Here is a 13,735-nt window from a genome sequence, read left to right on the forward strand (position 1 = left end):
TCTTTGCTCCACGTCTGAGGCCGATGTTGGGGAGCCCGGAGCCCCACTGCTCAAAATTCTCACCCAAAAGGAGCAGATCGGAACCGGAACCACGCCAGGGTCTGTGATTCGCCAAAACCACCACCTGCCGATCCCGCCTTCTGGATGGTGCAGGTTGTTAGATATGCAGGGGCCCGGGAATGGAAGCGCTAACAAGGACGCAGAAGAAACCTAATCTACAGCCGGCGAAGCTCGACACGCTCCAGCGCCTCGGGGAACAGCTGCCGCCTAGCCACATGCGCCAAGAGACTGCCGCGCATGCGCCACACTAGGCTCTGGCGTTCCTTAGTCCTCACGCAGTCTCTTCCCGCCCTCCTCCTCTCCTTACTTCCGGTGTTTCCCAGCGACAGCCGTAAATGGTGCGCGAAGTGACCCGCGAGGCCGTCGTAAACGTCTCCCTTCGCGCCACTTCCGGCCGGCTTCTGCGGCCCGTGCTGGTAGGCGATAGTGAGGCGGCGGAGGACGTTCCCAGCGGCTGCAGCCATGGAGATGCCGCTGCCGCCAGACGGTGAGGCCCATCCTTGAGCGGAGGTCGTTGTTTTTTTCTCGTGTACCCCTGCCTGCTAACCGTGCCTCGCAGCATTGCCGGACCGGTGACGGAGTGCGCTGCGGCCTCGCCGCTCTTCCCCCGGCCTTTCCGTGGGTCCCCGCATTCCTGGCGCACGCTTGGCCCTAGTCAGGACCCGTACACCACCGCCTAGCAGTGGCCCGCCCAGAGGACCCCGGCCCGGTCTCCGGGTCGGACTGCCCCCTCTGACGCCTTCTCCTCTGTTCTGCAGATCAGGAGCTTCGAAATGTCATCGACAAGCTCGCTCAGTTTGTGGCTCGCAACGGACCCGAGTTCGAGAAAATGACGATGGAGAAGCAGAAGGACAACCCTAAATTCTCGTTTCTGTTCGGAGGCGAGTTCTACAGTTACTACAAGTGCAAGCTGGCGCTGGAGCAGCAGCAGCGTGAGTCCCCCTCTGGCCCTCTGCCGCCCAGGGGTTCAATGCAGGGGGTTGGGGAGGGGGCGTCACAGCCAATTTCTTTGGAGTTGCATGTTTCCTTAACAGAGCAGAGTGGCTGTTCCTTCTATTCTTCCCGGAACCCTGTACCAGGATAGGCTGCTGGGTTTGTGTGTCTTAAGGAGACTATCACAGATTCTTTTTCTGGGCTTGGAGTTGGGAGGGGAGCGGGCACTGGATTGTCATTGTAGAGGCAGTTTCAAATCTGCAGGGAGGTAGGAACTGTTCAAACTGCAGCACCTTCTGCAGATTGAGACCGTAGCTTTCTTTATATCAGATTGGAATATCAAAAAGCTTTTTCCTTTAGCTTTTGCAACTTTTTTCATTTTTTTTTCTTTTTCTCTTTTTTATTTATTTATTTTTCTTTCATGACATGATTCCTCTGTGTAGCCCTGACTGTCCTGGAGCTAGCTTTGTAAACTAGGCTGGTTTCAGATTCAGAGATTTGAGCATCAAAAAAAAAAAAAAATGTTGAAATATAATAGAAATAAAAATTTTAGAGCCAGCCATGATGGACCACCCTTTTAATCCCTCGCTCTCAGAAGTCAGAGTCAGGTGGATCTCTGTGAAGTTTGTGGCCAGCTTGTTGTACAAGTTCCAGTACAGACAAGGCTACATAGACTCTGCCTCAAAACAACAGAAAAAAAGGAAAAAGAACAAAGAAGCACGGCTGGTTTTTGAGAAACTCACACTATAACCCAGATTAGCCTGGCAGTGTGTTATCCAGCCTACCTTCCAACTCAAAGCCACCTCTGGCATCAGCTTTTCTGGTGGTGGATTATAAGCATACCCCAGTTTTGAATAATAGCAGATATTATGGGTCCTGAGGGCAGAACTCACATCTGTGATATCTAGGGCAGCTCTCCAGTCTCTGAATAGACTATGGAAATAAATGCTGGGCCAGGCAAAGCCAATGGGCAGTCAACGTGATAGCTGCTGAGCCACAGTCCTCTCTGATGCCAAACACACTGTGTTGTACTCTTAACAATGTATTGTGAGCGATTGATAGAAAGCTTGTAGGTCAGACAGACTTGAGCCCATGGAGTACAGGGACTTACAGGTGTATGTTCAGAGAGGAGATACCACGGAACTGAGGGGATTGTCATGTGGGATAGGGCTTGAGTCTGTCAAGGTTTTGGTTCCTGTTCAGTTGTGGTAGAGGTTGTCCATTTAACATCACCATCCGGGTGTCTGGATCCTCATACATTCCTTAGCCCCAGAATACTAAGTTCATAGAATCTTGAAGCAGACGGAGGCTGAAACGGGTTCCAACCATGTGTGCTAGAGTGGACAGGTTAGAATTAGGAAGGGTGGTGATTGTGAGCATGGAAGCAGGAGGTAGAGTCCTTGAGGATGGGTAAGGGATGGTAAGTAGAGGGAGTTTAGAAAGTGCTAATATATATCTCTGAGAGCTACACAGGAAACCTGTGCCTACCCCTGGACAGTCACTTGTTCAGGCTGTAGACTTAAAATCACACCAGGAGAAGGAGAGTACATATAACCTGTGGCACATTAGGGATTGGAAGGTAAAAGGACATTCTGCCAGCCGTACTATAGTAGAATATATTGACCACAACAGGGACATGGGCAGGCCAAGGGTGGTGGGTGGTGAAAGTTGAAAAGAGAGTTTGGATTTTAGCACAGGGGAGACAGAGTAGAGAGGACCTGCTTTGCTGAGGACCTAAGAATAATGAGGCTCAGAAAGGGCTGCAGGTCAGCTAAACCCAGTTTGCAAGAATTGTGGTAAAGGACTAGTCCACCTGGGTGGGATGGTATATATAATTATATCTTTAATCTCAGAAGGCAGAGGCAGGTGGATCTCTGTGCGTTCAAGGCTAACGTGTTCTACGGAGTTTCCAAGAAAGTCTACACAAAGATTCCTTGTCTAGGAAAAAAAAATCTAGTCTACCTCTACCATGGTGTTGTGTTTGTAAAGCACAATAAAAATGTGAGCTGTGAGTTGTTGCTTATTCCATAGCAGTTGACACTCAAAGCTGCTCAGAGGCACTCTGCTTATTAGGTGTGATAAAGGCAAAGGCAGATTGTTAACAGTGAATTGAAAGAGTGCGTGTGGTTGGCATTGCTGTTGATTAGTATGAGGTGTATGTATATCACTTATCTGAGTGGGTTGCTGTACTAGGCTGGGAGGCAGAAAAGTGACTTTGAGAAGCCTATGTCTGTGGAAACCCAGTGGCCCTCGCTGACTCCTCCAAAATGGAGCTTCCTGAACGAGTATGAGATCTGGAGCTTAAACCAGGCAGACATGTAGGTGTCATTAAGGCCCAAGTGACAACCTGTCCCCAGACCCTACTTTTTTGCTTTTGTCCAAAGGCCATTTGTTTTAGATGAGTTTCAGGGGCTCCTGGAGAGTGTGGCTATGTTCAGTTGAGACCAGGCAAAGCCCGAGAGTGGAGGTAAGGAGGTTATACTGTTGAAGTCTTACCTGCCAGTAGGGACTCCCCTCTTCATACACTGATACCTTGTCTGGGTACATGCCAGCCTCATGTACTGTCATACCAGGGTGTTGCTGGTGGTTCAAGCTGGTTTGAGGGCTAGTTCAAAGGCTGCAGATTGGGAGGGTCCACATAGGAGGTAGGGCTGGTCTTGGGGGCACTCCAGTCCTATGTGTGCTGGCCAGACCTCAAGAATGCTGGCTGTCTTGAGTGAAGGGACGATTAGGGACAGACATACCCTTGGGAGAGGTGCCACATCTTCAGCACTGGTCATGGCCTGCAGTCCATAGTAGTTCAGTCAGGCCTGCATGAGAAGGGAAGATGGACAGGTTCAGCCTATCCCGGGACAATGAGAAGGCAGCTCTGGGGGTCTCCATGGAAACCAGGCACAACAGAGGGAAGCTCAGGCAAGGTGGCCTGAGAGGTGGACAGTGGACATAGCTTCCTCCGTCAGGTCCTCTCTGGAGGCCAAACCTGATGCATTACCAAGGGGAACCTGGGACCCTCCTTGAGCTCACAGGCCCCATCTCTTTCCTGCTAGTCATCTGCAAGCAGCAGGCCCCAGAACTGGAGCCCACTTCAGCCATGCCCCCTCTGCCACAACCTCCACTGGCTCCCACTGCATCCCTCACTCCAACTCAGGGCACCCCATCAATGGACGAGCTCATCCAACAGAGCCAGTGGAGTCTCCAGCAGCAGGAGCAGCATCTGCTGGCCCTTCGCCAGGTATGTCTGCATGTAGTGCCAGTAACCTTGGAGTCACCTTCCAGTAGGTCTGTGGGTCATCCACAGGTGTTGCTCAGTGAACTTGTACCCATTATGGATGCCAACACATGGTAGCTTAGGTCCTTACCAGTTTTATTGAGTAGGGAGGGACCTTATTGGCTCCATCTTTTAAGCTGGTTCAGTTGCAAAATTCTATAGGGATGAGCTAACTGAAATGAAAGGAGCGGCAACATACAAACCCTAGTGGCAACCCCACTTGGGGTTTTCTTGCTTGCCAACATTACTCAGCATGCATGGATGTTTGCCACCAGTCATAGACGGTACAGTGAGGTCTTGGACAGCAGAACTGGCCTCTACTCCTAACTAGTTTGGTGGCCAATACCTACCATTTACTTGTTTGTGTTTGGTTTGGTTTGATTTTGAGACACCATCTCCCCAAACTCCCCTTGCCTCCCAAGTGCAAGGGTCACAGGCATCTGCGTGACCCTTACTCCTTGCCTTGTTCTGCTTAAGTGATCCATGTGCACCCTGCCTCCTGGACTTTCTGTTTGCTGAGGCCAGCTCTGTTCCCTGACTATCTTGCCTACCATGACAATGGACTGTCAAAGGCTTTGGTATATATATAAAGACTGACACCAGAGCTTGTGTGAGGGCCCTGCTCATACCACCTGTCCCTCACGGTCTTCCCAGGAGCAAGTAACAACAGCCGTGGCACATGCAGTGGAGCAGCAAATGCAGAAGCTGCTGGAAGAGACACAGCTGGACATGAGCGAGTTTGACAACCTGCTACAGCCCATCATTGACACCTGCACAAAGGATGCCATCTCGGTGAGCCTCAGTGTGGGGTGGGGGTGTCGTCACCTACCTGACTGACCACCCACTCACCCTGGCCTGACTCTCAGGCTGGGAAGAACTGGATGTTCAGCAATGCCAAGTCCCCGCCACATTGTGAGCTGATGGCGGGCCACCTGCGTAACCGCATCACTGCTGATGGCGCACACTTCGAGTTGCGGCTACACCTCATCTATCTGATCAATGACGTGCTGCACCACTGGTAAGTACTTGACCACTCAGTCCCCACCCTTGCTGCACTTACACACTGATCCACTGCTTGCCCTACCAAGACAATGGCTGGCACCCTCACAAGGCAGGCCTTGGGCTCTGCTGCCTCCTCTATGCCTCTATCTGTCCTGTATCTGCTTCCATCTGCACAGCAGACACCTGGCTGATGCACTGTGGTGACTTTGCTCTTCCCTGTCCTGGTGGCTACCTTTGCTGGTCCTCTGCCCATTAGACTTCTCTTTGCACTGGTCAAAGACAGGTGCAGAGATCCCACATGCTAGTGACACATGCTGACAGCTGGGCTGGCTGCCCTCTGCCTTTCAGCATGAAGGCAGGACAGCTGATACATGTACATGGCTTCCACAAGATTAGGAGAAGCCGGTCTCTTTCTCTCTGACTGTTTCCATGCAACCCCTGTCAGACTGGGAGAGGAGCAGTGATGCTGCCGTCCAGACCCTCCTGCTTTTGTACTCTTTCCTCTCGAGGTGTCTTGCTCCTGCCTCTTAGGGTAAGGCCTCTGCACAGATGATGGCCTCTCACTCCCTGGGACACTCCTCACCTGCCCTTTGACCTCAGCTGTGGGAGCTGAAGCTGCTAACCTTTGCCTGCACCTTTCCTGGGTCTGCATATGGGCTGTCTTGCTGAGCCATTACCATTCCAGAGGCCTGGATCTACCATACTGCACAGCTGGAGGGGCCTTCTTGGGCCACTTCTTGCCCTTTGTCTCTCTCAGTAACAGTGGGCATGCAAGCCAGGGACTTGCACATGGCAGGCAAATGCTGTGCCCTAGGTTGACTACAACCCTCATGGGTAAGGTTAGGCTCCAGATAGCCTTCTCAGTGGCCCTCTGAGGCTGGGTAATCCCTCCTGAGCACACTGTTGAACCTGCTTGTACATAGTGGTGGCTAGGTCCTAACCACAGCAGCCCAATTGCACCCATCACACACATGCAAGGGCTCTTGATGGGTCCTTCTGGTAGTGAAGATCTGGTTCTGAATAGCCCTGGGGTACACACACTCCCTCTATTTGTCTCCCAAGACAAGATACCTACATTGTAGATAGTCTAGCCATTTCCCTGCCGGGTTGGGAGGCCATTTCCTGAGGAGAGGGTGCTGTGGCCACAGCCGCATGGTAACGGGTGCGTGGCCGGGTCCTGCCCCAGGGCCCTGACGCGCGGAAGGTCTCTCCCTCACAGCCAGCGTAAGCAGGCCCGGGAGCTGCTGGCTGCCTTGCAGAAGGTGGTAGTACCCATCTATTGCACCAGTTTTTTGGCTGTGGAGGAGGACAAACAGCAGAAGATTGCTCGGGTATGGGGCTGCTGGGGCTGGGTGGCTGGGTAGGCAGGTGGCTCGGTGATATGAGCTCTGTTGAACAAGTCTCCTTCTGCACTAGCTCCTGCAGCTCTGGGAGAAGAATGGCTACTTTGATGACTCCATCATTCAGCAGCTGCAGAGCCCTGCCCTGGGACTTGGCCAGTACCAGGTAAGCACCACATAGCGGGGGGGGCCACCTATTATCAGGACATTTGAAACTGTCCACTGATGTTTTCATCGCTGAGTCTGGCTGCATTTCATATAGCCTTTGGCTCTTGGGATCCTTGGCTGGTGTCCTGAGTGGCAGTGGTCCTGACTTTCCCCACCAGGCGACTCTTATCAATGAGTACTCATCAGTGGTGCAGCCTGTGCAGCTGGCCTTCCAGCAGCAGATCCAGAGCCTCAAGACACAGCATGAGGAGTTCGTCAGCAGCCTAGCCCAGCAGCAGCAGCAACAGCAGCAGCAACAGCAGCCACAGCCACAGCCACAGATTCAGCTGCCTCAGATGGAAGCGGACGTGAAGTCCACACCCCCACCACCAGCACCCCCACCTGCCTCAGCACCTGCCCCCACCATCCCACCAACTACCCAGCCAGGTATGAGGTTCCCTCCACCTCTTGAAACTGACTTTCCTGAATGGCAGAGAGCACACTTCCCTCCTGGACACCTGCACCACAGTCCGCCCACTGCTGGGCCAAGATTGATCTGCTTATGTGTCCAGGCCAGGTAAACACTCCCGACAGGTTTGCTCCATGATTTACATTTGTTGCATAGTTAAAAGTATGGTCCAGGGCTAGGTGGAATCAGCACATAGAGCTGAGTCCTAATCATACACACATGTTAAGTGTTTGAGGTGTCTGTGTGTGTGTGTACGCTTAAAAGACCATGTCTGAAGAAACCCGGATAAGCTCTGAAATGAGCAGCTAGGAAGCTTGAGGCAGGAGGATTTTAGACCAGACTGGGATATAATGCAAGCATATCAGAAGAGTTCTAGCTATACATGGATGGTAGCTAATGGTTGTGATCTCGTTCCTGAGCCTGAAGCGGGAAGGCTGTAAGTTCAAGGACAGCTTGGACTGTACCTCAAAACACTCCCCCAAAGACTGAGATGAAACATGTTTAACTGGGGTACAGGGAAGGCTCAGTCAGAAAAGTGCTTTCTGTGCACATATGAGGATTTGATTTGGATGCTAACTGAGCTCCAGATTCATTGAGAGACTAAAACAGATGGAGTGCCAGAAGATGGCTCAGCAGGCACAAACAAGTTTACAGGGTCTTATGACCTTGGTTTGAGCCCTACGGTCTGCAGGGTGGCAGGAGAGAGCCTGCTGCCAAGAGTTGCCCTCTGACCATCATGCATGCACTCGTGCTCACCTGTAAGCACACAGCTATTCAAAGGTAACTCTAATTCTGCAAATAATAGACAAAATAGGACATATCATAAGTATGGAGAATGTCCCTATTGCATCTCTAGCGGGTGGTGGTGGTGGTGACATTGGCAGCAGTGGCTTCCAGTGAGCTTAGGAAGTATACGCCCTATTCTGGGCTGGCTTGGGGTGCTTGAGGATCAACAACCTGTCCTGCTGACTGGCCGCCTCTCACTGCCTGTCACCTGTGTTAGATGACAACAAGCCTCCCATCCAGATGCCTGGCTCTTCAGAGTACGACACCTCGGCAGGTGTCCAGGATCCTGCAGCTGCTGGCCCTCGAGGTCCTGGCCCCCATGAGCAGATCCCACCAAACAAGCCCCCTTGGTTTGATCAACCTCATCCGGTTGCCCCTTGGGGTCAACAGCAGGTACTTCCTAAAATGTGTTGGGGCATGCACGCATGGCTGAGTTAAAAGCCTGCTCATGTCAGGTTCACATGCCTTTAATTTCACACTCAAGAGGCAGGACAGTCAGATCTCTGTGACTTGGAGGTCAGTCTGGTGTACAGATGGAGTTCCAGGACAGCAGGGCTACACAGAAAAGCCCCGTCTCAGGAAAAATCCTGCTTGCACCTAGTGGGGTCCTGTGGGGCAGCAGGCAGGTACAGCCATAGAAGCTGAAGGACTGTAGAGCTTAGGCACACACCTGTCTGCTGTCATTGTGTGGGCTGTTCAGGTTCTCCTTTGCCTATCTTTACTAGTGTAGCCTTCAGGTCCCTCAGGAAGGGACTGGAGGAAGATCAGAAGTGAGGGGCTTCTCAGTAACAGACTTTTCCCTCAACTGGGCATGGCCTGTTATCTGTTAAGTGTGGCCTTCCTGGTAACGTTGACTGTAAAAGACACTTATGGGTGCCAGGCATGTGACCCTGCCCTAAGAACTTCAAGTTTCAAATCTGGCCCTTCTACCTATCCCTCTTGCTCCAGGACTAACAGGTTTACTTGACATGAGATGCTCCCTTTAGACAGCACCCATGTCCTGGAAGTGTCAGTAAACCTCATGGGGGTGGGCACATGGGAACCTCAGAGGGAGGTAGGGAACAGGCCACATTGTGGAGGCTCAATAAGATCTAGGGGCTGGAGATCTGGTCCACTGAGGCTTCCTGGCCAGTGTGGCAGTTCAGTGTAAGCAGTCCAAGTAGATGGAGAGGCGTTGGGTTCCATCCTTAGAAGTGGGGTTGGAGCCAGGACAGGGAAGCATGTTTGTAATCCCTGTCTTTGGAAGGCTGAAGCAGGAGGATTGAGTTCCTGGCTATCCTGGAACTAGAGTGGTGTGCCACCTGCACCCTACCCCCACTCCTACTTAATAAAGACTTTGAAGCAGGCCAGGCTTCTCTAATCCTGCCATATTGCCACCTTAGAGATTGTTTCTGGTATTGGGAATACAGCTTTCTTTAGATCTTGGAAGCCAGAAAAAGAGCACCCAGCAGCCTAGTATGGGTCATGCAATTCCTGTCCCAAACCTTAGATTCAGCCATCTGTGCTGTAAGTGTTCAGAACAGTAGCTGGGAATTTCTTGAGCCACACACATCTGTTTTCCTGGCTAAACAAACAAGGAAAGGTATTCCAGGCTAACCTTAGGCAATGTTCTAGATGAGTGGGGTCATGATACAGAATGGGGTAGTATAAGGCTCATAGTCCAGCATGCTGGAGTATTCTGAGTGCTGGTATAGGATGCACCATTTTTGTGTCCCAGTAGGGATCTGGTACCTGTTAGGACTGGGGAGGAATGCACTCGATCCAGGTATAGGGGCCCAGTGGCCAGAGGCAGCTTTCTATATGAGTTTGTAGATGTGTAATTGGGACCTGGGGTGAAATAGTTAACTCCAGACCTTGTGCTCATGTCTGTGCTTTGTCTTGCAGCCCCCTGAGCAACCCCCATATCCACACCACCAAGGTGGACCGCCCCATTGCCCACCCTGGAACAACAGCCATGAGGGCATGTGGGGTGAGCAGCGAGGGGACCCTGGTTGGAATGGGCAGCGAGATGCTCCATGGAACAACCAGCCAGACCCCAACTGGAATAACCAGTTTGAAGGACCATGGAACAACCAGCATGAGCCACCACCCTGGGGTGGTGCCCAGCGTGAGCCGCCCTTCCGGATGCAGCGGCCCCCCCACTTTCGTGGGCCCTTCCCACCCCACCAGCAGCACCCACAGTTCAACCAGCCTCCACATCCCCACAACTTCAACCGTTTCCCACCCCGCTTCATGCAGGATGACTTCCCCCCTCGTCACCCTTTTGAGCGGCCACCCTACCCTCACCGCTTTGACTATCCCCAGGGAGACTTCCCTGCAGGTGAGTAGGCAGTGTAGCATGGTCCGCTGTGGGTGTCTCCTGCCTGTCAGAGCTGTGGAAGTGATAAGCGTAGGGTGGGTGTGGAATAAGCAGACAGGAACAAACCACAGGTGCTAGGAACCGGGCCCCCTGCCAGAGGTGCTAAAACATCCCTGGAGTCCCTTGCACATAGGCCAGGAGGAACAGCAAGCCAGACTTCTCCAGTCTGTACTTTATCGTTTTCATGCCGTGGCCATGGTGGCCTGGCTGCTTGCTTGCCTGAGGCTATGCCTGTGTCTTGTCTTTTTCAGTTGCTGTCAGCCTGAGCTGCACACAGGAGCCCCAGACAAGGGTGTGTCTCAGTGCTAAAGATCCACAGAGCTCAGGGCTGGCCTCCCTCAAAAAGGCTTTTCTCCATCTGTGTCCTCACTGCTCTCTTCAGAGGACCCCAGGCAGTTCGGTTGGAGTCCACCAGGGACTTAGCTTTAATGTTACCCCCTGAGACCAGTTGCTAGCTCACCCGTGCTCAGGTCCTGGCACATTCCCAGTGAGAAGGTGGAAGTTCAGCTTGCTGCCACTGGATGCTGTGGTGGTCCTTCAGTCTTCTTGCTTGAGTCCCCTTAGCTGTACTCATGTGTGTGAGAGTTCCAGACCCGAAATGCTGGCTTCTGTCTTACTCCTTTGTAGAACCCCGATGGCCCTTTGTTCAATTTGATTACCCCAGCCAGCTGGAGATAATGTTTTGTTTTGCAGACATGGGACCCCCTCATCACCACCCTGGCCACCGAATGCCACATCCTGGGATCAATGAACACCCACCTTGGGCTGGGCCCCAGCACCCTGACTTTGGCCCTCCTCCCCACGGCTTCAATGGCCAGCCTCCCCACATGCGGCGACAGGGCCCACCTCACATCAACCATGATGACCCCAGCCTGGTCCCCAATGTGCCCTACTTTGATCTTCCAGCGGGGTTAATGGCTCCCCTTGTGAAGGTGATACTGGGCCCTGGCCTAGGAGGGTGAACATGGGAGGGGTCAGGCTGGTTTTGTCAGGCTGGGGTCTTGTTTCTTCCTGCCTTGTTGCTAACTTGCACTGGGTGGCCAAGTAGGACTCTAAGGGCCCAGGCAACAGCTGTGTTCTCCTACAGCTGGAGGACCATGAGTACAAGCCTCTGGATCCCAAAGACATCCGCCTGCCACCCCCCATGCCTCCCAGTGAGAGGCTACTCGCAGCTGTGGAGGCCTTCTACAGTCCACCCTCCCATGACAGGCCAAGGAACAGGTAGGGAAGCTGGGCCCCAAGGCCTGGCTTAGCTCCCGCCCTCCAAGTCTGTCCTGCAGATGAGAAACTGCTTCCTCTGAACACTGCATTGGGCATGGAGAGTGGCCTTGTGCCATCCAGCTGTGACCCAGCTGCCACATCAGATGCTGAGAATAGCAGTGGGCATGACATGAGGCCGCCTGGGATTTGGGAGGGGGGCTGGACACCCAGCAAAGCCCTAGCTGCCTCTTGGTTAGCGTCCTAGTGCAGGGTAAATCCTTCCTGGCCACTGTGACCCTTGGGGACTGACCCAAGCCTCTCATGGGGACCGTGTCATGCAGCGAGGGCTGGGAGCAGAATGGCCTCTATGAGTTCTTTCGAGCTAAGATGCGAGCGCGGCGACGCAAGGGACAGGAGAAGAGGAACAGGTGAGCTGTGCTGGCTTCATGGGGCCAGCATTGTGGCCTGTGGTTGCTGTTAACTGCCTTCCTCACTGTAGCATTTCTTTGCAGCGGCCCATCCAGGTCACGCAGCAGGTCCAAGAGCCGAGGTCGCTCTTCATCTCGCTCCAGCTCACGATCCTCCAAGTCCTCACGTTCCTCCTCCCGCTCACGTTCCCGGTCTCGGTCCCGCTCCTCCTCCCGCTCCAGATCCAGGTAGGCATGTGGGGACCTCGTGAAGCCCAAGTGCCCCTTTGTTCCTGCTCGTGCTCCATTGTTCTGCTGTTTCCACAGAAGCCGCAGCAGGTCTCGTTCCTCCAGAAGCCACTCACGCTCCAGGTCCAGGTCCAGGTCCAAATCATACTCCCCTGGGAGGCGGCGTCGCTCTAGGTCCTGGAGCCCCACCCCACCGTAAGACACTACTGTAGGAGTTGTCAAATACGCCCCTGTTGCTAAAGAGCAGGGTGACACCCCATCACCAGCACTGGGGCCTGTTGTAGGGTTTGTAAGCTTATAACGTGGCTCTTCATTCCAGTTCTGCAGCCGGCCTGGGTTCTAATTCAGCTCCTCCCATACCAGACTCAAGGCTTGGAGAAGAGAATAAAGGCCATCAGATGCTGGTGAAGATGGGTAAGTACCCAGACCAGTGCCAGTTTTCCTGTGTGACTACATGTTGGGATCCTGCTGGGAGTTCAAGTAGACACTCCCAGGAAAAATGGTCACAGCCTTGCCTTATATGTTCTTTCTGCTCTGAAGGCTGGAGTGGGTCTGGTGGCCTCGGTGCAAAGGAGCAGGGCATCCAGGACCCCATTAAGGGTGGTGATGTCCGGGATAAATGGGACCAGTACAAGGGCGTGGGCGTGGCCCTGGATGACCCTTATGAGAACTACCGCCGCAACAAGAGCTACTCCTTCATCGCCCGAATGAAGGCCCGAGATGAATGTGAGTAGTGGGCATGGGTGGGCATGGTGGACTTAGCTTTATAAAGGAAAGGTCTCATCCTTGTTCCCATACAGTTTCCACATTTGGAGCTCGAAAGGAAGAGAAGGAAGACTGACCATAGGCCTCAGCTTTGCAGTGTGGAAGGGCTTGTCCTGCGTTTGCCCCGGAGGAGGTGCTGCAGATACCACTTGCAGTGCCCAGATAGCCAAACTCAACACCACCCCACCATCCCCCATCCAGAGCCCAGTTGTGAGAAGGCTGCCTTGCACTGAGCAAGGCAACCAGAATACCCTGGCCTCTCAGCTGCAGAGGGATTACGTTTTGGCTCTACCTGGTTTTGTGTTACGAAAAATGAATACTGACCCCTGAGGCAGGATCCTCTGACTCCTGACTCAGTTCATCGTTTAGTTGTGTTTTCTATCACCTGTTTCCACGAATGTTAGCTGTTTGCTCTATTACCTGGACCTTCTGACACTGGGCTAAGCTCCCGTGCGTCAGGGGAAAATGGCCTCCAGAGCCCCTCCACCTAGTGTAGCAACCTCAGGTTGGGGCTTCTGCCTGGGGAAGGCAAGCCAGTGCGGAGCATGGGGTACTGGGCTCTAGTCAGCCAGCACCTCCTGTGCTGTTATTTAATTTGGGTTCCTTAGCCATTCCCAAATGGGGGTGTTGGGGGGAGGTGAGGCCCAGAGGAGCAACCTGGTGCCATTATTTGTACACAAACTTTTGAAACATTCTTTTCAATAAAATGCAGAGTCCTCTACAACCTTTCAGTACCATATAAGACATTTG

At 53.0% G+C, this 13,735-nt stretch overlaps 1 protein-coding gene across 2 annotated transcripts; it reads left to right on the forward strand.

The window, feature by feature from the left end:
* The first annotated feature begins 456 nt into the window (after positions 1–456).
* CHERP (calcium homeostasis endoplasmic reticulum protein) lies at positions 457–13,709 on the forward strand. Of its 2 annotated transcripts, none has more exons than XM_080928810.1 (18): positions 457–547; positions 819–992; positions 4,041–4,225; positions 4,916–5,053; positions 5,128–5,279; positions 6,450–6,594; positions 6,680–6,769; positions 6,930–7,197; positions 8,223–8,398; positions 9,890–10,325; positions 11,058–11,296; positions 11,452–11,585; positions 11,906–11,992; positions 12,077–12,220; positions 12,299–12,415; positions 12,540–12,634; positions 12,761–12,946; positions 13,021–13,709. In XM_080928810.1, the coding sequence occupies exons 1-18, from the start codon at positions 523–525 to the stop codon at positions 13,059–13,061; spliced, it is 2,832 nt and encodes a 943-aa protein (XP_080784936.1). In that variant the 5' UTR covers positions 457–522; the 3' UTR covers positions 13,062–13,709. The 2 variants fall into 2 exon arrangements, with proteins under 2 accessions (XP_080784936.1, XP_080784937.1); XM_080928811.1 differs by having other exon boundaries at positions 6,483–6,594.
* Positions 13,710–13,735: the final 26 nt, after the last annotated feature.

This window comes from Micromys minutus (assembly GCF_963924665.1).
Source record: "Micromys minutus genome assembly, chromosome: 14".
Lineage (NCBI taxonomy): Eukaryota > Metazoa > Chordata > Mammalia > Rodentia > Muridae > Micromys > Micromys minutus.

What these genes read in the sequence shown, in the direction of transcription:
- CHERP (XM_080928810.1), top strand. Translation starts at nt 523, where the DNA reads ATGGAGATGCCGCTGCCGCCAGACG. An exon ending in TGGGACTTGGCCAGTACCAG is followed by an intron (nt 6,770 to 6,929) that starts GTAAGCACCACA and finishes TTTCCCCACCAG; the next exon opens with GCGACTCTTATCAATGAGTA. An exon ending in TCCTCCCGCTCCAGATCCAG is followed by an intron (nt 12,221 to 12,298) that starts GTAGGCATGTGG and finishes CTGTTTCCACAG; the next exon opens with AAGCCGCAGCAGGTCTCGTT.